The 25,477-nt window shown below is 36.3% G+C and overlaps 1 protein-coding gene across 6 annotated transcripts in view; it reads left to right on the forward strand.

Moving 5' to 3' along the window:
• ERP44 (endoplasmic reticulum protein 44) overlaps positions 1-25,477 on the forward strand; it is an 86,296-nt gene that overhangs the window by 24,362 nt on the left and 36,457 nt on the right. For 2 of the 6 annotated variants that reach the window (XM_082468718.1, XM_082468717.1), the window contains exons 2-4: positions 6,992-7,064; positions 9,134-9,173; positions 13,705-13,820. The exons of 1 other annotated variant lie outside the window; for it this stretch is intronic. In XM_082468718.1, coding sequence (XP_082324844.1) covers positions 6,992-7,064; positions 9,134-9,173; positions 13,705-13,820 — 229 coding nt within the window. Of the gene's footprint in view, positions 1-6,991; positions 7,065-9,133; positions 9,174-11,812; positions 11,833-13,704; positions 13,821-25,477 lie in introns of those variants that run through there. 3 more of the 6 variants (XM_082468719.1, XM_082468721.1, XM_082468720.1) reach the window with 3 other exon arrangements.

Consider the following 25,477-nt stretch of genomic DNA (forward strand, 5'->3'; position numbering starts at 1 on the left):
AATGGAGATTCTGTTTCAGTAGGTCTGGGGTGGGGCCTGCATTTCTCACAGACTCCTAGGTGATGCCAGTGCTGCTGGTTCAGGGACCACCATTTGAATGCAAGGTTTTAAGGTATTGAGTTTTAAAACAAACAAACTCACCGGAAATACTTTTTATATTCTAAACTCATTTATACTAAGATATTCTAATAAAACACTTAAAGTAAGGCCTAGCAAATGCTTTTGTGACTGTAAATCTTGCTAACAGAAATAATATTTAATAACCTCTTCTTCCTGGTACTTTATTAGCTTCTGGTCCTGAAAGTCCGAAATCATTTATTTTCATGACTGAATTAACAACCTTACAATGGAACAATACAAGACGTACTGGACTTTTATCCACTAACGTAGCGTAGCTGTTTTTAAGTGAGGGTATTCTATGTGCTGAAGTGTCTGGAAGTCATGCCAAGGAATAGCTGGGGGAACTGGAAGAAGGTATTGCTGGGGATTCGTGACGGCTCTTAGACAGCAGTATAGAGGGGTTTCTGCAGCGGGTGGGAAGATCACTTCTGAGATTCCCTCTAAATCTGAGTCTGTGAATCATCACCTGGTATTGTGCTTTTCATCATTACATTATTAAACACAAATTTTAATACAGACTTCATTCCTATCTGATAACCTTATTTTCCTCAAACATGTTAAAAATATTTATTGACTATTCCCATTTCTGAACCCCTTTCCCGTATTTCTTACTTCTAACACCCTCCCTCTAAATTCTTAATGTATTACCATAATCCACCCATTCATTCACCTTAGTACATATTTGAGTGCTCATTGTGTACTGGTAGGGTACTGTAGTAGGTGATATGCGGGGTACAAAATTGAATAAGGAACAGTCTCTACTTTCAAGGTACTCAGAGTCTCCTAGAGGAGGCAAGATGGCACAAATAATCTGTGTGAAAAATAATATGTTAACACCCTAAGAGAGTGCTCTGGAGGTTCAGAGAAGAGAGAAATTAATCACTCTTGTCTGGGACCATCAGGAAAGGCTTCATAGAAAAGATAGCATTTGAATTGGGTCTCGAAAACTAGATAAGCTTTCCTAGCTGTTTCAAGCAGAGGAAACGACATGAGCCAAGTATGGAGGCAAGAGACTAAGATGACACATTTTAGGAATTGCAATTACTAAGACGCCTTGCATTCTTGGATTTGTAACTTAGAGGATTTGGACCATTTGTGAGTGACCCTTGAAGGGTCATGTAGTAATTTTTCTGAGCTACTGATTTTATTCCCTTCCTAAGAGCCTAATGTTTCAAGTCAATGACTGAGGCTAGTGATTGGTTTAGCTTAGCATTCATATCTTGGTCCATCTTTATTTTTCTCTATTCATTCTCATTCCATTCTCATTTTACCGCATGTTATATGGGAGGACATTATATGCTTATTAATAATTTAGAATTTGTGAAGAGATTGTTACGGTTCCTCTCAGTTGCCAAGAGTCTACTGCAAATAGGGTGACCATATATATAATTTATTGCCCAAACTGGGACCCTTTTGAAAGAGAGTGGTGCTATTAGTAATATTCCAGGGCAACAGGCATAACCTGGGTTTGTCTCAAGCAAGCTAGAGTATATGGCCAACTAGAATGTATGGTTACTCTAACTATAGTTCTTGTTAGTTGGAATATAGAATATGGATGGGGATCAGTACCATGTGATGTAGGAAGGCAAGTGTGGGCTAGTTTGTGAAAGGTCCTAAATGCAGGCTAAGGAGTTAGGCTTTTATACTGTAGACAGCGAAAAACGCTTGGAGTTTTTTTAGGGGCAGAGGAATCGATATATGCAAAGCAGCATTGGAAAAGACTAGTCTGGACTCTGGGCAGGTTGGATTGAAGGGAGATATCGATTCAGAGTGTCATAGTACTCCCCTTTAAGGGTATATTCAAATGGTAACTACTCGAATGGTCTTAATGTACTAGGAAAATGTATTTATTTATTTTAAAAATTATGCTGAGAGCTTTAATAACTCGCTTCCAATATGTGTTATTATTGATGTTAGTTCGTACTTCTAAAGATCCTGTTAGGTTGGTGTCTTGTTCAATTAATGTTTTTTTTCAAAAGAGGAATAGCACTGGGGCCTAGCAGTGAATGCCAGAGCATTTTGTATGTGTTTGTATTATAGCATGTTTATGTGTTAATATTGTAACAATTAAAGTTTGACCTAACATTGAGAGAGAGTGCATAGTAAAAACTCTTCCCAAGATTTATTTCTAAAATACTTTTTTTTAAAATCATGTAACCAACTTTTCATTGCATCTTGTTTCAAACTGATGTCTAATTTAGAGAGAATTTTGATTTTGCAATAACTCCCACTTCCCTAACCTACATTTTTCCTTTTTCTATCCTCATGGAGTAGGTTGGCTTTTGGGAAAGAAAAGGCATTTTCTACCAGGAAAACCAGATAAAGCATCATGGAAGAGGGAATCAATCCTTGAAGGATTGATTATGCAGTAGTGGAGAAGAGGACATTCCACATAGAGGAGACCATGTATGCAAAGAGAAGGAAGCAGAAAAATTGTGGGGCATGTTTTGGGAAAAGCAACTGGCTACTGGGTGGCTTAAAAAATGCTGTGGAAATACAGCTAGTGCACTGGCATCACCAGCCAGTTAGGTGGTCATGAAGGATACAGGGAAATTAAAGGAAAGGAAAGCTTTTTTAGTTCCCAAAGATATCTCAATGTTTAAAAACCATCTAATGGAAGAAAATATACTTTACTTGCTAAAGAAGCTCCTATTTATTTATTAAATTAAAAAAAATTTTTATACAATTTTAAAGGTTACTTTCCATTTACAGTTACTACAAAATACTGGGTATATTCCCTGTGTTGCACAATACATCCTTGAGCCTATCTTACACCCAATAGCTTGTACCTCCCACTCCCCCACCCCTGTATTGCCCTGCCTACCCCCCAGCCCCCCGACTGGTAACCACTAGTTTGTTCTCTATATCTGCTGAGTCTGAAGAAGCTCCTATTTAAAGCTAGCCTTTCACTTTATTTATTTATTTTTTAATGAATTTGGGTGCAGTGTTTACTATTTACTCTGTGCCTTTTATATAAGATCATATCAGTAGACATATCTCAGACTGAAATATTTAATATTTTGTACAATAAATGCATGTGGAAGGAATTATCTAATGAATTATAGAAGATTATTGGAGATGCTTCTCAGTTTTCTTGGCAAGAAAATGAGCTAATGAACTGAAGAGAGTGACCAGTTTGTAAAATATTTCATAAGTTTATGTCTGTATATTTACCCATGTTGTAATATTCCATCATTAGAGGCTAAATTCTCCATGACTATTAAGATCTATGGAAAATTTCTGTGTAGGTTTTTGTTGTTTCTTTAAAAAAAAATTAAAAGTTTACTTCAAGTCTAAATTTAAAAATTAAATGATTTCCCTCCTCCCTTCCTGGTTTAGAGCTACTTGTCTTTATTTTACTTAAGCACACTATAGCATTTGACACATAAAGGTGTTTCCCCAGGAGAATATTGTTTCTGCCCGGGGCTGACATGAAAAGAAACGATTTGTCAGACTAGTGGAGCTTGCTAACAATTCAAATAAACAACCTGTCTTTCCCTTCATACTGCATATTAATAGAAATGTTAATGATAAATTGCCTCTTTTACACCCTACAGGGAGGAGAGATTATTGGGTCAGAGACAGTTTTCTTGTTTTGGGCCTTCTTAAACACAGCTGTTAACAGAATCCTTCTTACCAGTTGCATGCTTATTAGCACAATGTTTCTTACATAATGGTTATGTTTAATACAGCCAAATTGATTGTGCCTCATTTTTGTCATTATCTAACGTAAAAAGCAATTAAATTTAGAATATACTTCTCTGGAAACATGTATTTTGATAGGCAGTAACTAACTCTTCAAAAATGGGCTTCCTTGGATTATACAGCTGAAGGCCATGATCATATCTGTATTTATCACTTTTTTCTCCCCTCCTTACCACCACCACTAGTTTGAGAGCTCCTTGAGATACAGCATGCATGCTATGCCTTATGCATTTGTGCCCTCAGTACCTAGCAGACACTGTAAATGACTGTCAAGTTATTTAATGACTTGAGTTTGATAATGACCAACTTTGTTGCTTTATTTTTATGTGTTCTTATTGAATTTTTCTTCAGCATACAATCCACTCTAAAATCTTCCTTTATCAATATAATTGTTAGAAACAAGACAACAGGCCCCAAATGGAGTTGCTTATGCTAAGCCCCACATCACCAAACTGAGGCTTAACTTACAGTTTAGGCTCTTCCAGAAATGGAATCTAAACCTGTCAGCCCGGAGTCTCCTGATCAGCATGTGTTAGGTAATCTGCCAGATAGACCCCTGCCGTCCTCTAAAGGAAATTAACTTTGCAATAACCAATCCAGTTTTTTTGCCTAGCATAACGTCCTTGTTCCTGCTCCCCTCTGCCTATAAAAGTCTGATATTTTGTACAGCTCCTTGGAGCTCCTTTCTATCTGCTAGATTGGATGCTGTGTGCTTCAAATTGATTTCTGCTCATATAAACCCTTAAACATTTTAATACGCTTCAGTTTATCTTCTGACAGTTTATATAGTTGTCTAGAGCTAGTCATACACTGATGTGGGAAGGATCTGTTAATTGAGGTATGGGTAGTAAGTAATGACTGGTGAGGGAAGTCTGATCTTTCCAGTTGATTTTTGAGGTATTGAAAATAAATTAGTTATAGAAGTAAAATATTCAGGGATTTTAAGTTATCTAGCTTACTTTTAGGAGAGTATAATTTACTGGTTGCTAACAGAAATAATGTCAGCTATTGGCTACACTATTATGGTACCTTGAAAATAAGACTGGTATTATTCTTAGGTTTTTTCTAAGAAAAGAATGAATTTATAGAAATATTTAAAATAATTAGCTGGGCTTATTTACCTACCAGCATCAACCTGTCTATACTATTCAGAAATTGAATTGTTGGTGAATTATAAAATTTTGAGTTGTAACTGTTGTGAGTACCAAAAGTGTCCATGAAATGGGTGGGCAGAGGAGTGTCTTCAGTACCTTGATTGGGGCCTAATGTTAATTGTCACTTGATAAAGAGCAGTGGTTCAATGAATGGATTTCCATATATAAATGGGATTGAACAAAAAACTGTCCAGGCATCAAATGGGCGCAACCTAAATGTCCATCAACAGAGGAATGAATAAAGAAGATGTGGTACATACATACAATGGAATATTACTCAGCCATAAAAAAAGAACAAAATAATGCCATTTGCGGCAACATGGATGGGCCTAGAGATTGTCATACTGAATGAAGTAAGTCAGACAGAGAAAGACAAATATCATGTGATATTGCTTATATGTGGAACAAAAAACATGGTACAAATGAACTTATTTACAAAACAAATAGAGTCACAGATGTAGAAAACAAACTTATGGTTACTGGGTAGTGGGGGATAAATTGGGAGATTGGGATTGACATATACACACTACTATATAAAATAGATAACCTAGGGAATTTCCTGGCGGTTCAGTGGTTAGGATGCCATGCTTCCACTGCAGGGGGCATGGGTTCTATCCCTGGTGAGGGAACTAAGATCCTGCGTGCTGCAAGGTACGGCCAAAAAAAAAGAGAGAGAAAAGAAAAAATAGATAACTAATAAGGACCTACTGCATAACTCTACTCAGTACTCTGAAATGACCTATATGGAAAAAGAATCTAAAAAAGAGTGAATATATGTATATGTATAACTGATTCACTTTGCTGTACACCTGAAACTAACACAACATTGTAAATCAACTATAGTCCAATAAAAATTTAAAAAAACAAATAGCAACATCAACATGGGTAATCCTGTTTACACTTTTGGGCCAAATGTAAGTTTCAAACCTTTTCTTACAGCTTGCTGCCAAAGCAGATGTGTGTCTCTTTTTGAAATTAAATACTTACGTTTCTACCTTTATCCTCTATGCTGATTTTTGTATGTATTCATTCCTTGGTTGATTTTATTTTTCATGGCCTTGTTCACCAGTCCCACCAAATAAGATGCTGAAACATCTCTCTTTCACTCATTGTGTTAGATATTATCAAACTACTTAACTGCATTAGAGACAATACACGATTTATTTGATTTTGTTGTTGTAACTTAATGTTTGTTTCTCCATTAGACAGTAAACTTTCTGAGTGCAAAAAAAACAAAAACCCACAAAAAAACACATAATGTATTAAAGATGGAACCTAAAAATAAAATACACTAAATATTACTTTTTAAAATAAGTAAGCAGTTGTTAGTTTAGTTTAAAATTGTGCCTTTTCTTTGTTTTGCAGATGGCAAGCTGAGATTTTCTTTGAACACTAAGAAACACTAAGATTTTGATAAACTTGAATTTAGCGTTTTAGACACGTTAAAGTGGATGCACTTTACTGCTCTTAACTCTTTTTAATAACCTCTCACCTAACACATCGTAACTACCTGTAAGTGAAGACCCCGCAAGAAGGGCTTCTGGTTAACGATTTGAAAAGTCTTTCTTGAATTGTTCTTTTTATTATTTTGTTCTGTCTTAGAGACATGGTGGGATAGAATCAGCAAACTTAGCTTTGGTTTTAATATTCTTTCAAAACTGTTAATAATCTGGCAAAATTTTTCTTGTGGCACCAGAGATAAAGTTGTTGAGAATATTAATTTAAAACAGTGAGTACATTTTTAATTTTGAAAATTGTTTGGAAACAATCTCTTTTATGTATTTAGAAGTATAGGAAATCTATTGAATTAGTTTCTAGGCTTGATAAATTGTACTATTTCACTGATCTTGTGAAGGGTTAGAATAGATAATAAAGATTAAAACCAACTGATGGATAATTTTTTAAATAGTGGAACCAACTTAATTCATAAATTTTCTTTTTCTTTTTAGACTTTCAGCATTATTTGCCTTTTGTGGAAACATTTATTAATTTCACATTTTTTAAATTTCCAGGTAACTTGGGTTTTTACCCCTGTAACAACTGAAATAACAAGTCTTGATACAGAGAATATAGATGACATTTTAAGTAAGTACCTTGTTATTTTTAAAGTATACTTTCTTCTCTCTAAAGAGTTAGTTTATATACAAAAACAAAATAAAATCTCAATTATCTAGAACAATTGAGGAGCCAGCATTCTGATTAATTCCATGGTATACGGAATTAACTAAGCACTTTCGGTTTTAGTTTTTAGTAAAGTTTCTTAAAATGCGTAAGTCTACTTTCCTGTGTTACAAGTAAACTTTTAGTCTTGTTTTGTTTCTTTGCCTTGTCATGAATACCACTCTTAACAATTCAGAGTATTTTGTTGCTTAGAGGCCAGCAGTTTCCACTGTGCAGTATTACATGTTAATGACCTTAGGACACAGCCTACAATTTTTTTTTTTTGTCTTTTTTTTTAGCTTTTAACTAAATCACCTACTCTGATCTCTTTTATTGTCATTGGTCCAATTAAGTTCAATAAGTGTTTTGCTTGTTTGCTGACAATGTGATTGTAGATACAGTTAACTTGGGGGAAAACATTTCTTGTTTTTAAAAGTAGTAGAGGGAATGTGAAGACGTGGTTGATAGAAAAATAACAACTTAGGAGTTTTAAGAAAATGTAGTGTGGATAAATGATGTCTTTTTTTTTTTAAGCATTCCATTTCACCCACTGGTTTGAGCAAAACTAAAAATAGTAAGAGTTAAAAGGAGTTATTCATTCACCATCATATGCTGTTTTGTGTTCTTGGAACTGGTTTTAAATGCTAGAAAGTCTATTCCCATATTATGGGATCTCTTTAGAGAAAGGGTGCTATAAACTTTAGCCTGTATCAGTGTCACCTGGAGGACTTATTGTCAGTATTGCCAGGCCTGCCCCCAGTTTCTGATAGAAATTGCTAGACCCCGCCTAAGAATTTGCATTTCTACAAGTTCCAGCATGATGCTGGTGCTTCTGGTCCCAGGGATTACAGTTTGTGAACATCACTGATTTAGAGTAAATAGCAAGTAGATAAAAAGTGCTTTGAAGGTAAACAAAGGAAAAAGAGAATCGAAACTTGCAAATCATCTTCACTCCTTTCATCTTTCAAATTCTAGAATATCTTTGTGGGTATGGTTTCTGTGTGTGTGTGTCTGTGTGTGTGTGTGAGTACTGAGTACTTGAGTTTATTTAAGTTTCTCTTTGTTAGGTTTAGGCAAAAGGAACAGATATATCTTTCTCATGTCTTCACATCCGGATATGCAAATAATACTGTTATATTTTACAACAGAGAATAACTGTTAAATGGGTAGGAACCAGAAAAGGTACATCTTATGCAACACTGTTATTTGTAGACTACTTGTTGCAACTAGGTGGCATCTGAGTTTTAGAAATAGATTAGTTATACAAGTCTATTCTCTGAAATAGGATTTTATTTGCAAAGCTCAGTTATTCATGAATATGGAAGGTCAAAAAATGGATTATTAAAATCCAAATCACTCCACTTCACTTGTTATGAGAGTATGCTATTTAGTAGCTTACTTTCTTGATCTGGGTTTGATTCTCTGTGTATTTTTTTTTTTTTTTAAATTATTTATTTATTTATTTTATTTATGGCTGTGTTGGATCTTCGTTTCTGTGCGAGGGCTTTCTCCAGTTGCGGCAAGTGGGGGCCACTCTTCATCGCGGTGCACGGGCCTCTCACTATTGCGGCCTCTCTTGTTGCGGAGCACAGGCTCCAGATGCGCGGGCTCAGTAATTGTGGCTCACGGGCCTAGTTGCTCCGCGGCATGTGGGATCTTCCCAGAGCAGGGCTCGAACCCGTGTCCCCTGCATTGGCAGGCAGATTCTCAACCACTGCGCCACCAGGGAAGCCCCTCTCTGTGTATTTTATTTTCATTCAGTGGAGGTATTAAGATGGAGGACGATATAGAGGAAAGGAACAGGGACTCCCACAAATTATATAAGCTGTCCAGGACTCTCTGTATGGGTCTCTGAGTGAGAGATAAGTTACTGTGTATTTTTAGTGAGCCTTTAAGAATGGAAAAAGACCATGATGAAAACCATATCTTTAATTATGTCATAATTATGTAGACACGAGTAACTTAGGTTATTTGGTTTTGTTTTTCAATTTCAGACAATGCTGATGTTGCTTTAGTAAATTTTTATGCTGATTGGTAAGTAATATCTTATTTTTTTGGTGGGGGGGGAGTGCATCATTAAGTTTTTTTTTTTTTTAAACTTTATAGAGGTGATTTTTCTTTGCTAGAAAGGAGTAAGTGGGAAAGCCTCTTTTTTTTTGTGAGACAATATTCCATATACAAAAATCAATTAAGTTTCATTCAAAGATGAAGCAGCTCAATTTGGTGAGCATTTGTTTTGAGAGAAAATATACCTGATTCCATTATCCCACATTTTAAAATAAAAGCAGGTAACATAAAAACTCAGATCTCTCTGTCTCTCCCTCTTTGTCTCTCTCTCTCTCTCTCTCTCTCTCTCTCTCTCTCACATACACACACATACACACACAATTACGTATTGCAATTCTCTAGTTTTCCTGACTAAGGAGTAAGGCAGTGTTTGGAGGTGAGGATGTGGGTGTGGCAAGTTTAGAAGGAAAAATAATGTTGACATTTTATAATATATACCATCTACTACTACTTACTACTTCTAGGAAGCCTTTACTCCTTTCCCTGTCTGAATTGGATTCTGTTTTGTGTGTTCATATAGTTCCCTATGTACCACATTCTTTTCTTGCTACATTGTTTTTTTTTAAGGTCTTTATTGGAGTGTAATTGCTTTACAATGTTGTGTTAGTTTCTGCTGTATAACAAAGTGAATCAGCTATATGTATACATATATCCCCATATCCCCTCCCTCTTGCATCTCCCTCCCACCCTCCCTATCCCACCCCTCTAGGTGGTCATAAAGCACCGAGCTGATCTCCCTGTGCTATGCAGCTGCTTCCCACTAGCTATTTTACATTTGGTAGTGTATATATTTCAATGCTACTCTTTCACTTGGTCCCAGCTTACCCTTCCCCCTCCCCGTGTCCTCAAGTCCATTCTCTACGTCTGGGTCTTTATTCCTGTCCTTGCCCCTAGGTTCATTAGAACCATTTTGTTTTGTTTGTTTGTTTTGTTTGTTTGTTTTGTTTTGTCTTTCATCTTTGTGCTCTAGCAAACAGAGTTTGAGAGCAGAAATGTCTTACTTAGTATTCCCAGCATCTAGAAGGGCATAATATGTAGCAGATGTTAAAGAATGTGGCATGGGGTTAGGAAGAAGGGAGCTTCAGCTGGAGAGAAGTTTGAAACACTCACATAATCCTTATTCCTAGACAATCTGTATCTTATATGACCCTTTTAGGCTTACTACCTAGTAGATGCCACTACCCTACTTCAGGCCACAGTCCTGCAGTTTACCTAGATTCCTGTGACCGTCTCCTAGTTTATTTCCTGTGCTTCTAGTCCTATGTGTCCCCATTCTGTTCACTACAAAGTAAGCCCGAGTATGTTTCCTAAAGTGCAAATTGGATTAGTTTACACCTCATCTTAAACCCTTAAATGTTTTCTGTTACCTTTGCCTAGGAGGCCCCTGATGACCTGGTCCCTTCCTTCCTCTGTAGCTATATCTCTTGCCTCTCTCCACTCCCACATTCTGTTCTGTTATACTGAATGTCTTTCAGTTTATGTAATATTCTGTATTCTTTCATCATTGGACCTTTAGTCATGGTACTTTCTCTGTCTGAATGGATCTCTCTTCTCTTACCCACTTGTTTACTTCCTTAAGTCTGAATCATCTTTCAAGTCTTGGATTAGATGCCACTTTCTCCAGGTCACCTTCCTACATCAATACCCCTACCCCTACTCTTAAGTCAGGTTAGGAACCCTTTTTATATCTATTCATAACACCACATACTTACCGAGTCATAACACTTGTATGTTGTGGTTTCGTTGGTACTTCCCTACTATATTAGTAGCTTTGTGAAAAGTTACCATATCTATCTTTTTTCAACATGAATCCCCAAGCACTTTGCATAATACTTGGCAGATAAGTACATAATAAATACTTACTGGATTAATGATGTATAGTATCTGTATTTAAAGAACTTCAGTAAAATGTTGAAGATATACAGAGAAAATACCATTTATAAAATGTACAACAAAAGGTAGCATTTTCCAAGGTAAATTAGGATTATCCAGATGTAACATTAGCCACAACATTTGGTAGAAGATTATTTAATTCAGTCCACTTTAAAGATAAAACTGAGATCCAGAGGAGTAAAGTATTTCCCCACGATCACCTGACTAGATTATGGCAGAGTTAAAACTAGAGTGCAGTTATTTTGATGGAGGGATTTTGTGTGTTGTAAGAAAAAGAAATAGAACATGCCACCAACGTTGTTGTAAAAAGTGAATTGGAAATGTGGAATAACTGCAGTTATTTGAGAAACATATTACCAAAGAATACCTGGAGTTGTTCATAAATTAATACTCTTTTATTCAACTGAAAAAACTTGGGTAACTGGCCATAGGACATAGACTTACACTGTGTGGCCTCAAAGGCTGGATTCTGAGTTCCCTCTGGAAGTTATGGATGTGGCACAGTTTAAGGAAGAATTCTCTAATAGACCTGCCTAAAAATATACCTGAGAGGACAATAAACCGTAGTAGGAACTTAATAATGCTGTTATGTGCCAGGCTCTTTACATATATTGCTTTTAATGCTCAGAACTACTCTGCAGGTAGATATTATAATTTCCATTTTAGGTTGAGGAAATTGAGGCTCAGAAAGGTCAGACGGCTAGTAAGTGGTGGAACTGGGATTTAAACTCAGGTATGTCTGACTCCAAAGCTTATTTTTTTCCCCACTAGGTTATACTATTAGCAGGTGCCCCTAATCTGTCCCTGCAGAGACTTTTACCCATTTGGTTGATTTGTAAAGGGTCGATTCAAGTACTAGATTGGAGATTGGATTCTGATGACCCTTAAGGCCCTGTTAATAGATCTATTTGCTTTGGTTGTGTTACTTTTATAAACGTAACTTTCTATATGTATGAAGGTACAGTAATACTGCAATTGAATTTTTATTTCATCTTCCCCTTTCACATTTTGGTGTTAAAACCAATCCTATTTTAAACATTAATCTGTGCTTAAGTGCTTACTGGGCAGCAAACTGGACAATCCAGAAAGGAGCCGTCAATATCTGTCTTTACCTTGCCCATAAGCCAGGAGCCTGTCCACTGATTCTTTACTAGGCCATATCCTAATTCTTCAAGAAACCATTAATCAGTCCTTACCCCTTGCCTCCCTGGCCCTCTAGAATGCTATCTTCAGCAAACTGTAAGAACCCACAAACCTGTGGTCCTAGCCTCTCCAGTTCCTCCAGTCTATCAGTTTATTCATTTAACAGACATCTACTGAAATGCTTGTTAGAATATGTAGTCAAATAAGACACGGTCCCTGATATCCGCAGACCCCACCCACCTATCCCAGATGGGAGAGATTTAAGAATGCTAAAAGAGGAAAGAGCCATTTGAAAGCGAGAGATTGAAGATACAGATTGTGTCTCCTTGGTATATTCTAGGACATCTCCTTAGGAAGTCAGGTGAGTGGGCTAGAAGAGTTACATACAAAAAGAAATAGGGAAGAAGTATAAAGGCTTTATATTTTTGTTGAATTATAGTTAATATGTATGACCTAATCACATGTGGATTAAAGAGCTCACAGGCTTCATTTAAGTAAATTTCTTGATGGCAAAGGGCTCAGGAAGCAATAGTAGCAATTATAGTTTTTTTGTTGTTGTTGTTGTTGACAAATACTGCATACCTTTTTCATATGAGAACGACCATTCTAGCCCAGCTGCTTGTGTGCTGATTCTGATCCTTCTCTTTCTTATCAGGTCCCTTTAATGACCCATAGAATATATTTGTGAAGTGGTTGGCCTGATTAAGCGGCAGTCAGAATTAGAGGTGTCAAGTTTCTGGAATATTGTGGGGTTTGTGCCCCCTTTTAAAAGTAAAAGCAAAACAAAAACTACAGACAAAGGAAACATGGACAGGAAAGTCTCATTTGGGGATTAAAAAATTTTGCTCCTGAACTTAGTATATTTAATAGTTTATAGACACAAAAGCCCATTTTAACCAGAGGTAAATTTTGAGGGGGAAATTCACTCTATACCATATGTCATTTTTATAAAACTTATTTATTTAGTATGCTAACTTGCCTATGAGATTTGACTGAACTTGTCAGTTGAATCAGTCTAATATTTGCAATAAACTTACCATTTTAAAGATCTTGTAGTCTAAAAATATGTTCATTATTTGGAGAAAACTAATTTCCTTCATAAATGCCTGAGTCTTAGTAGTTACAAGTCCAGGTAGATACATCTTAGAGGGCTTATTTCAGACTTGTTTCATTGCCTCTGTGAGAGGTCCTTAGCTTTGTGCTCCATAATATTGGCCATTTTCTTCCAGTGAAAAAAACCAGAATCTTTAAATTATCTGTCCAGTCTTTGAAATGGAATAGTCTTTGAATTCAAAATTGTTTTCCTCTCCAATGAATGACATCAGGATTCCCGAATTAACAGTGTGATTGTTAATTCTGTTTATTGTAATATGCTAAATATGAATGGATAACAATAGAAATATCAATAAAATTTTATTGCTTCTGATTTTCAGTTTTAATTGATATCCTCCTCTGTGCATAGGTGTCGTTTCAGCCAGATGTTGCACCCAATTTTTGAGGAAGCTTCCAATGTCATTAAGGAAGAATATCCAAATGAAAATCAAGTAGTGTTTGCCAGAGTTGATTGTGATCAGCACTGTAAGTACCTTATAGGAAGTCGGGAAGAAACTGTCCTGTCCCCACCTCTCCTACACACACACACACACTTTTTTTTTTTTTTTTAATGCTCTGTTTTAAGTAGAGAACAAGCCAAAATGTTCTAGTGACCTTGGTTAAAATGTTAATATTTAATCTTTATGTACTTACAACACTACTTTCCATTGTGCCTGTGTGAGGGACTAAAAAATTTTTTTTCATTAAAATATAGTAGGGCAAGCATATAGGTAGTAAATCATTTTGGTTTTCTACCAAAGCAAATACCAAAATCAATAAATAAAATTGAAATATAGTTTTAGGAAAGAAAAGGATTTCTGTTAGTTTTAGAATCATGCAAAAATACTATTTGTAGTCATTTCAGATAAAACAATCTCAGATTTTGGGGTGGTTTCTGTTGTTTAAAAGATTATACTAAGATTGTCTTAGACTGTCTTTGAGGTGTAATTTGCTGTAGTTACTGATAAAAAGTTTGTTGCAATGAGTTATTGGTAAGTTGCCCTGAATTACAGAACACTCCCATTGTGCAAATTTCCTATCCTTTACGTTTCACCTGACAAGTAGAATTTGTGTGTGTGTGTGTGTGTGTGTGTGTGTGTGTGTGTGACATACAGATGGCCAAGATGCACATGAAAAGATGCTCAACATCACTAACTATTAGAGAAATGCAAATCAAAACTACAGTGAGGTATTACCTCACACCAGTCAGAATGGCCATCATCAAAAAATCTACAAACAATAAATGCTGGAGAGGGTGTGGAGAAAAGGGAACCCTCTTGCACTGTTGGTGGGAATGTAAATTGATACAGCCACTGTGGAGAACAGTATGGAAGTTCTTAAAAAACTAAAAATAGATTTACCATTTGACCCAGTAATCCCACTACTGGGCATATACCCTGAGAAAACCATAATTCAAAAGGACACATGTACCCCAGTGTTCATTGCAGCACTATTTACAATAGCCAGGACATGGAAACAACCTATATGTCAAATGATAGAGGAATGGATAAAGAAGATGTGGTACATATATACAATGGAATATTACTCAGCCATAAAAAGGAACAAAATTGGGTCATTTGTAGAGATGTGGATGGACCTAGAGTCTGTCATACAGAGTGAAGTAAGCCAGAAAGAGAAAAACAAATATCGTATATTAACGCATATATGTGGAATCTAGGAAAATGGTACAGATGAACCTATTTGTGGGGCAGGAATAGAGACGTAGATGTAGAGAACTGACATGTGGACACAGGGTGGGAAGGGGAGGGTGGAACAAATTGGGAGATTAGGTTTTACGTAAATACACTACCATGTGTAAAATAGATAGCTAGTGGGAACCTGCTGTATAGCACAGGGAGCTCAGCTTGGTGCTCTGTGACGACTTAGATGGGTGGGGTGGAGGGCAGTGGGAGAGAGGTCCAAGAGGGAGGGGATATAGGTATACATATAGCTGATTCACTTCATTGTACAGCAGAAACCAACACAACATTGTAAAGCAATTTTACTCCAATTAAAAAAAAAATGAAAGCTTGTTGCATTGAGTTATTGATAAGTTGTCCTGAATTATGGAACAGTCCCATTGTGCAAATTTCGTATCCTTTACATTTCACCTGACAAGTAGAATTTCTGTGTGTGTGTGTGTGTGTGTGTGTGTGTGTGTGTGTGTGTGTACACTAACTTTTCACTTTGCTGATGAGGAAATGGAAATAAAGTGGCTTAACCAATGTCATACAGCCTAGTATCTAGTCACGGCAGGCTTAGAATCCAGAACTCCTGACCAAATGCCTTCCTAGACCTATTTGCTTCTTTTCTGTTTAATTCAACAAACGTTTTGGGGATTTTCTGGTAAAAAAATTCCAGAAACGGCTAACAGCAGAGCATTTCAAAATCTTATAAGCCATACCTCACATTTCTCTCTGCCATCGTTCATAACTAGATACGATGAAGGGAGCAATAAAAGGTTGTCAGTGCAAGCATGGCCTGCATTTCCACACTGCTTTCTGGATCTTTCCTCCCACCTTTCACTGACAGAGGATATGATGTTTTTGGTGTGGACTCTTATTTCAGATTTTTCTATACTTTATGTATTTAATTAGACATTACAGTACAGACAACAGTGCCTACTTTCATTGAATTTGGAGTATAAGATCTGAAATTATGCTCTCAAGCTTACAGTTATTAGAAAGAAAAATTAACTATTGTTGAACAATTAACATATGAGATAAATCTGACATCATTGCTAGTAATTAAGTTCTTTTTTTATGGGAGTAAATAGCCATAGTTAAGATGTTTTTTTATCCACCAGAGATATTGACAAAATTAGTTTTTTACTAATGAAAGTTATATCTGAGACATTGTGTATTTTCTCTAAATATTTTTTCCCTTCTGTGTAATTCTTCACTTTTTAAAGTGACATTGTGAAATCCTTATTGATGATTTGTTCATGTTTTCCACTCTTTCTTTGAGATTGTATGACAGACTGTACTTTGGGTAGCCCCTCATGTGCCAGTTGAATTATAGAGGTTTTGAACTGGAAGGACCGTAAGAGTCCTGTGGTCTGGAGAGAAATGCCTGTTAGGCACATTGTTCTTTGGTAGGATTTGCTTTTTAAAAAAAAAAAAAGATTTATTGAAGTATAATTGACATATAATAAACTGTACAAGCTTAAATTATACAACTTAATGTTTTGACACATGTATGCAGCTGTGAAACCATGATCACAGTCAAGATGTCAACATATCTCTCATCCCCCAAATTTTGCTTGTGCTCCTTTGTGGTCCCTCTCTTCCCCTGTCAATCCTCAGGGGACCATGAAACTGCTTTCTGTTACTATAGATTAGTTTGTATTTTCTAGGATTTTATATAAGTGAAGTCATACATCATGTGTTCTTTGTGTGTGTGTGTGTGTGTTGTTGTTGTTGTTCTTGACTCAGCATGGTTATTTTGAGATGGTTACATGTATTATTCATTTTTATTATTGAGTGGCATTCCATTGTATGGCTATATACTATAATTTGTTAAACTATTCACCTGTTGACAGACATTTGGGTCGTTTCCATTTTCAGGCTATTATAAATAAAGCTGCTATGAACATTCAGGTACGACTCTTTGTACACATGCTTTCATTTATCCTGGGCAAATACCTAGGTGTGAAATATATGGGTCCTTATGGTAGGTGTATATTTAACTTTTTAAGAAACTGCCAAACTGTTTTCCGAAGTACTTGTGTTATTTTACACATCTACTAGCAGTGTATGAGTGTTCAAGTTGTTCCATATTCTTGCCAACATTTGGTATGGTCAATCTTTTTAATTTAGCATATTTGTTAAATTATTAACAGGTGTAATAATTTCTTATAATAAATTCTTACTGGGGTTTGAGAACTCTTTATACAAGTTCTCTTTTACATGTGTAATTTGCAGATCTTTTTCTCCCATTTTACTCTCTTAAGAGTGTCTTTGTGCTAAAATACACAGAGCATAAAATTTACCATCTTTACCATTTTTAATTGTACAGTTCAGTAACATTAAGTATATTCACAATGCTGTACAACCAGTCCCCAGAACTTCATCTTGTGAAACTTAAATGCTATACTCATTAAACAACTCCCTATTTCCCCCTCCCCCTAGTTCCTGGTAACCACCATTCCTCTTTATTTTTCTATGAATTTGACTATTCTAGATACCTGGTAAAAGTGGAATCATACAGCATTTGTCTTTTTGTGGCAGGCTTATTTCACTTAGCATAATGTCCTGAAGGACATATGCTCCTTTTTTTTAAAAAAAAAGGACATAATGTCCTGTCCATGTTGTCACATGTGTCAGAATTTCCTTCCATGTGATGGCTGAATGATAGTCTGTTGTATGGCTATCCTACAACTTCCTTATCCATTTATCCATCGATGGACACTTAGGTTGTTTCCATGTCCTAGCTATTGTAAATAATGCTGCTGTGAACATAGGGGTGCAGATATCTCTGTAACATACTGTTTTCATTTCCTTCAGATATATACCCAGAAGTGGAATTGCTGGATCGTATGATAGTCCTATTTTTTAATTTTTGAGGAACCACAATACTGCTTTCCAAAGCAGCTGTACCAATTTTTATATTCCTGCCAGCAGTGCACAAGGGTTCTAATTTCTCCACATCCTTGCCAACACTTATTTTCTGTTTTTGAGATAACAGCCATCCTGAAGGGTGTGAAGTGATATTTGATCCTGGTTTTGATTTGCATTTCCCTAGTGATTAGTAATGTTGAGCATCTTTTCATGTGCTGCTTGGCCATTTGTATACCTTCTTTGGTGAAAAATCTGTTTGAGTCCTTTGCTCATTTATTAATCCATTTATTTTTGGTTGTTGAGTTGTAGGTGTTCTTTGTATATTATAGACATTAACCCTTTATCAGATAATAGGATTTATAAATATTTTCTTCCATTCCGTAGGGTGCCTTTTCACTCTGTTGATTATGTCCTTTGCACAGAAGTTTTAAATTTTGATGTTCAGTTAATCTGGTTTTACATTTGTTGCCTTTGCTTTTGGTGTCATATCTGCGAAATGATTGCAAATCCAATGTCATGAATCTTTTCTCTCCTATTTTCTTTTTAGAGTATTAATCATTTAGGTAGTATGTTTAGGTCTTTACCCATTTCAAATTAATTTTTGTATATGGTACAAGGTAAGGATCCAATTTCATTCTTTTGCATGTGGACATTCAGCTTTTCTAACACCATTTGTTGATGGACTATCCTTTCCCTATTGAATGACTTGACACCCTTGTCAAAATTCATTTGACCATATATGTGAGGGTTTATTTCTGGGCTCTCTGTTGTGTTCCATTGGTCAATATGTCTGTCTTTATGCCAGTACCACACTGTTTTTATTACTGTAGCTTTGTAATAAGTTTTGAAATCAGGAAGTGTGAGATCTCCAGTTTTGTTTAAGAGTATCTTCTGAAGGGCATATACTCTTAATTTTGATGGAGTACAATTTATCCTTCTAAAAAATGGATTATATTTTTAAATTCTGTATCTCAGAAATCTTTGCCTCACCCAAGATCCGAAAGATTTTCTGCTATGTTTTCTTTCATACATTTTATAGTGTGAAGTTTTACATTTAGGTCTATTATGCATTTGGAGTTAATTTTTACATGTGGTACAATGTATGGATTGGAATGCATTTTTTGCAAATAGTTATCAAGTTGTTCTGACATAATTTATTGAAAAGACTATCCTTTCTTCAATAACTAACTTTGCGTCTTTGTTAAAATCAACTGACCATATATATGTGGATCTATTTCTAGTCTCTATTCTGTACTGGATATATTTGTCTATGATTTATTTGTTTATTTGTCTATGTTTACACCAATACCACACTTTCTAGATTACTGTAGTTTTATAGTAAGTCTTGAAGTCATTAGTGTAAATCTTCCAACTTTGCAATTTTTTTCAAAGTGGTTTGGTTACTCTAGTTGCTTTGGATTTCTGTATGACTTTTAGAATCAGCTTGTTAATTTTTAGCCAAAGGGGGTGTTGGGGGGGAAGACTGCTGGGATTTTAATTGGGATTACTTTGAATCCTTAGACAACTTTGTGGAGAACTGTCATTTTGACACTATTGAATCTTCTAATTCATGAACATTGTATATCTCCCCATTTATTTAGGTCTTTTCAATTTCTCTTAGCAATGTTTTGCAGTTTTCAGCAATGTTTTAGTCTACATGTCTTTCACATCTTTGTCAGATTTATCACTTTATTTTTTGATGCTGTTGTAAATGATATTTTTAAAATAAACTTTTTATTTTTGGAACAAATGTAGAGATATAGAAAAGTTGCAAAGATAATACAGTGAGTTCCCTTATACTCCTTACCCAGTTTACCCTAATGTTGACATTTTACATTACCATGGTACATTTGTCAAAACTAAAATTTTTATTTCTGTTGTTTGTTGCTAGTATATAGAAATACAATTGATTTTTTTTTCTTTTTTCTTAGCCAGAGACAAGGCTTTTTTTTTAAATTTTTAATTAATTAATTTATGTATTTTTGGCTGTGTTGGGTTTTTTTCGTTTTCTGTGCGAGGGCTTTCTCTAGCTGTGGCAAGCGGGGGCCACTCTTCATCGCGGTGCGCAGGCCTCTCACTACTGTGGCCTCTCTTGTTGTGGAGCACAGGCTCCAAACCCGCAGGCTCAGTAGTTGTGGCTCACAGGCCTAGTTGCTCCACGGCACGTGGGATCTTCCCGGACCGGGGCACGAACCCGTGTCCCCTGCATTGGCAGGCGGATTCCCAACCACTGCGCCACCAGGGAAGCCCTACAATTGATTTTTGTATAATGATCTTGTACACTGGTACTTATTAGTTCTAATAAGTTTTATGTAGATCCCATAGGATTTTCTACTTAGGCAATTATACTGTTTGCAAATAAAAGTTTTACTTCTTACGGTCTTTATTTCCTTACAGTATTCTTTCCAGCCAAGTGTACCTACTTGCTGCTTCACGATTAGTTTCTGTCAGGCAGAAGTTCTCTGTGAAGCTTCCTAGCAGAACCAGAAGGTGACCTCAGAATCAGGATATCATCCTGCTCACATATGTGTTCTTATTAATCACTTGTCTGGCATTGTGGCAACCCACTCTGTCCTGCCTTCTGATACTTAAGTCTGTCTCTCTTGCTTCTGGCTCAGTGTGTCACCCAGAACTTCCACTCATAGTAAGAGTGTTATTTCTTGGAAAAGGTCCTGTAAAAAGTTTCTAGTCAAATTGCTGGGAAAAACTACTGTTTATGTAGTGCTTACTTGGAGTTAGGCATGCTTTTTGAATGTATTATTTCAGTTATCTTCACCACTGAGATAGTGTTACTCATTTATTCCACAACATTTTTTTTAATATGCCTGCCCTTTATAATGCAATGTGGGAGGTTCTAGAGATATAGCAGTGAGCCAAGCACACCCAGAAAGGCAAGAGCAATAAATACACAATTGCCTATCGGGATAACTGTTTTGAAGGGAAGGTTTTGGGTGCTATGAGATAATAAGTCTGACTTAGTCTAGGGGCATAGAAAGGTCCTCTCTTGAGGCAATGATACAAGACCTGAAGGAAGAGTAGGAGCTTTTAAGGGAAATAAGGGAAGAAGAGTGTTTTAGACAAACGGAGGAGTAGGTGTGAAGTTTCTGAGGTGGTAATGAACATTGGACTTTCAGAGAGCTAGAGTATATTATCATTTTATAGATGAAGACACTGCAAGACTTAGAGAGGCTGAGTGATTTACCAAGGTTACATAGTAAATGGGGGGAACCAGACTTGTTGCCAGCAGTATACAGCTTTTATCAGGTAACTATACTATTTTGAAGGTCAAAGTAAAGTAATTTAAATTGAGGTTTCTCATAGAAACTGAGAACTCACCCAGTTCCTGCATAAACATGACTCAAGGGGACTTCCCTGGCGGTCCAGTGGTTAAGACTCTGCGCTTCCACTGCAGGGGGCGCTGGTTCGATCCCTGTTCGGGGAACTGAGATGCAGCATGCTGCGCTGCATGGCCAAAAAAAAAAAAAGGACAAAATGTTTGTTATGAGTAATGTAATCTGTTTAAATTATCCCTGCTGAGTCAGTATATAAACAAAAATGTAATTACTTATATGTGGTATTATTGTTTCTATACTGTGTGGCCCAACCCTCTACTAAGGTAGAATCCTTTGTTCTGGTACCAGAGGCCTACTACTTACTAAGTCATATACAGTTGGGCAAGTTATCTAAAAAAACAAAAAAATCGCTAAACTTGATTTAGGACTCGCCATAAAAAGTGTGTGTGTGTGTGTGTCTGTGTGTGGTGAGAAAGAGGGATATGGTAACAAAATGTGGTAAAATGTTAGATCCAGGTGAGGGCATACAGGTGCTCATTATATTACTTTTTCATCTTTTTTTAAGTTTGAAAATTTTCAAAATAGAAAGCTGTTATAAAAAGTCACTGAACCTGTAATTTGTCTGGTTTGGAAAAGAGGGAGGAGCACCTTGTTGCTTTAGAGTTTTTGAGAGAATATGTGTGAAAGAAGCTTGAAATCTGCACTGTACAGGTGTACTGTGATACTGTTAATTCTAATTTCTGTTACTTTCACTATGATAAGTAACCTTCAACATGATTATTGAATTTAAAGAGAATTTCCTTGAATAGACTTTTACTGGCATTTTGAGGAATACTTAGAGCCACTTGATGGCTTTTGGAAACTGAGCCCTGGTTCTCTCTGTGGCTGTCTCGATTTCTTAGTGAAAACCTCCTGTGTGCAGGGATGGCAGTTGAAGGCATTTTGTTGGTCATGAACTGCCTTCCCTCATAAGTTGCCATCTCCTGGACAGTAGCATGTCTGCGTTACCACTGGGTACTATGGAAGGTAGATGTGCCTTTTGTGAATATTCTCCCATTACCAAGTAGAATGCCAGTAACACAAAGATGGCTTAATGTTAGGAAATGGAATAAATCCCATCAGTATCTAAAATGGGGAAAACCAGCTTATCCTATCAACAAATGCTGAAAGACTTGATAAAACCCAACAAGGTTCCTGGAAGAAATTAATGTGGCAAAATGAATGAGCCACGCTTTGCTTGCATTGAATTTTTAAAATCTTTAATGACTATGTACTGCTTCTTAACATTTTGCAAGCTCGAATTGAGGTGTGACACATGTCTGAATTTAGTTGTGAAATCTGTCTATCTTAGCCACAAATCTGGTATGTTGTCTTGCATTTGGGAATTTCTGCCAGTGCGGTGTTATAGTTCTTTTCTTTATCAGTACTACTTAAGAATTGAGGATGAGGTGAGACCATAAAGTGAAGAAACAAACAACACAATTATGTAACAATATAAAAATGTAATGGCACTAATTTTCGTAAAACATGCCGAGTATTTTCAAAGCAGCTCCTGTGGGAGGCAATGCATGTACTCATCCCTTAGAACCTGCTGGGCCTCCTTTTGGTGTTGTCCTCCACGCCAGTTTACTAGTTGATCAGGAAAAGCCATCTCAGTACATAATTCTAGGTTTGCTGCCCGCATTTCTTTCTATCTCTGTCTCTTCCACGTAGCAGCATCCCATGGAGTGCTTTCTGCCCTACCTTTATCTCACTTCGTTATCTGCCCTTCCTAGGACTTTCTTTGTTGAAAGGTTCAGGTAAATAGGCTGAGAACTTGGAACTGGAGAAGGAGAGAAGGCAAGAGTGGATATAACAGGCTCATTTCACTCAGTCAGCCCTTTTGTTTCTGTGTATGAGCTGCTTGCAGCAGCTTTGATTTCCCTTCCCCACTCTACCGCCTTCCCCAAAAAAGGTTGGAAACTGTAAGAGAATTTTAAACTTAGACTGTTGCTGGAATGACATCAGGAAGCTTCCAACTATTTAAGCTTAGCTATATTTTTTTGAAATCCCAGTGTAAATCTTGTAGCTTGAAAAACCCTCATCTAGTGGTAAAATTTAGTTCACCTCCTAAGCCCCTAACTTCTCCATCTGTTGTATTTAAGGTAGGGAACAGACAAAGTAGAAGAGAAGTAGAGGAAGAGAAAAAGGAAAAGGAAGTCAGGGCAATTAAAGACACAGAGTCAAGGTACAGACAGAGGAGCAGCTCCCTCCTACAGCCCAGAGAGCATTTATGTCCTGTGATGGCCGCTGTGTCCCCACTTATCCTGCAGAGGACGGGTACTGTGTTTCATATTTGTCACAGATTGACAATTGCCCTTTTAGTTTCTCCCAGCTGGGGGTCCCATAAAAGGAATCTCTACATCTCTGGTGAAGACATATTTATTATGGACTTATTAGAGGATTTCTTTTATACTGATCTTAGGGAATCCAAACTGGTATATCTTTTTGTTACATGTATTATACATTAAGAGTTTTAAGAATTTCATTTAGGATTCTAGTCTGTGGAAACAATTAGAAGTAGTAGTAGCAGCAGTAGTAATATTAATGATAATAATAATAATGATAAAATGTAAGCTCTATAAGAGCAAGAACCTTATCTTTTTACCCCTCTGTCCCTAGCACTGGATTGGGGTATCTAGCACATAATCGGTGTTTATTTATAGTTATTGAATAGATGGATGGGTAAATAGTAGCCAGCATTTATGAACTATTAGTTTTATAGGTGCTTTGTTAAATACTTTAAATAGGTTATATCATTATCTCTCAACATACGGTAAAGTATTTTTTGCAGTATTTTGTCAAGTTTACTTGTCACTGATTATAAGGCACACTTTTATCTGTAACTGAAAAAAAACTGAGAAAAATTGAACTATAGCACAATGCTTTCTTATCACTTAGGATTTTTATGTCTATCATAAGAACTATTTGAGAATTACTTAGATACAGATTTTTTGTCATATCATTCATTTGTGTACATAAAAAGGGAAGTAACTTATTCAAGTAATCCTGAAACAGTTTCACTTTCAGAATCTGACTCTTGTTCAATCACTTACCAATTCTGAGTCATTGATTTTTGTGGTTTTCCACACAATATTTATTGACTTCTGTGCCATTAAGAGTGTTGGTAACACTCTTGATTAAAGAGTGTTACTCTACTTTTTCTAGGATTTTCTTCCAAGCTGCTCATACCCATTCTGCAAGTATTGATGCTGAGACTTTACTGTTTGACTAACCTTAGAGTTCATTTTTTCTCAATTGAAACATGTCAACTGCTAGTTAAGCAGCTTTTATTCAAAGTCAGCAAGATATAACCAAAATGTTAATAGTGGTTTTCCCCAGTGGTAGTTGGATTACAAGTGGTTGTTTCCTTTTTTTGTAATTGTGTTTTCCAAAATTTCTACACACACACACACACACACACACACACACACACACACACACACACACACAATTGAAACTTGCCTTTGCTTCAACTATGGATCATGATATCACTTTATCTAATCTTATGCAGCCTCTTTTGGAGAGTTTGAGAGTAGAATTCATCACTCTCTCTGGTGGTCATGCTGCCTTAGATGTAGGAAGTCCCATCCATCTGCCCCTGGTGGGACCAGGTTCTCTGCTGCCCTCCAGTGGCTATAGGCTGTATGGCACTGAGCAAGAGACGTTCTTACATTATTTGCTGGCCAGTGCAGAACATTGACTCCCACGAACATTTTTAGGAATGTACTTTGTAATTGTCCTTGAATTAGGCAGCACTTGCTCCCAAATACCAGAGTTACTCACACTTGTCTGCCTTCCAATGCAACTTGAACCTTCCACATTAGAAATTGAGAAGTTTTTATAAGAGCTATACACAAATGAGACATTAAGAATAGGAAAATAATTATAGACAACAATATTGTATTAACATCAAACTTACTAAGAGACTGGATCTTAATTATTCCCACCACAAAAAAAGAAATCATAATTTTGTAAAGTGATAGGAGTGCTAGCTAACACTACAATGAGGACCATATTGTAATATTGCAATATAGAAATGTAGCAAATCAACATGTTGTACACCTTAAACTTATATACAATGTTATATGTCAACTATATTTCAGTAAAAAAAAAAAGAAAATATACAGTGAAGAATTCATGTGCATAAAATAGAACTTGGATGAGCAGGTTTAGTCTGAATCCTGAGTAAGCTTATAGGCTTTGTTTGTAATTTTTCTGTTTAGGGTTTTATTTTGCTGTTGTGTTTTTG

This window comes from Balaenoptera physalus (assembly GCF_965194825.1).
Source record: "Balaenoptera physalus genome assembly, chromosome: 7".
Taxonomy (NCBI): Eukaryota; Metazoa; Chordata; class Mammalia; order Artiodactyla; family Balaenopteridae; genus Balaenoptera; species Balaenoptera physalus.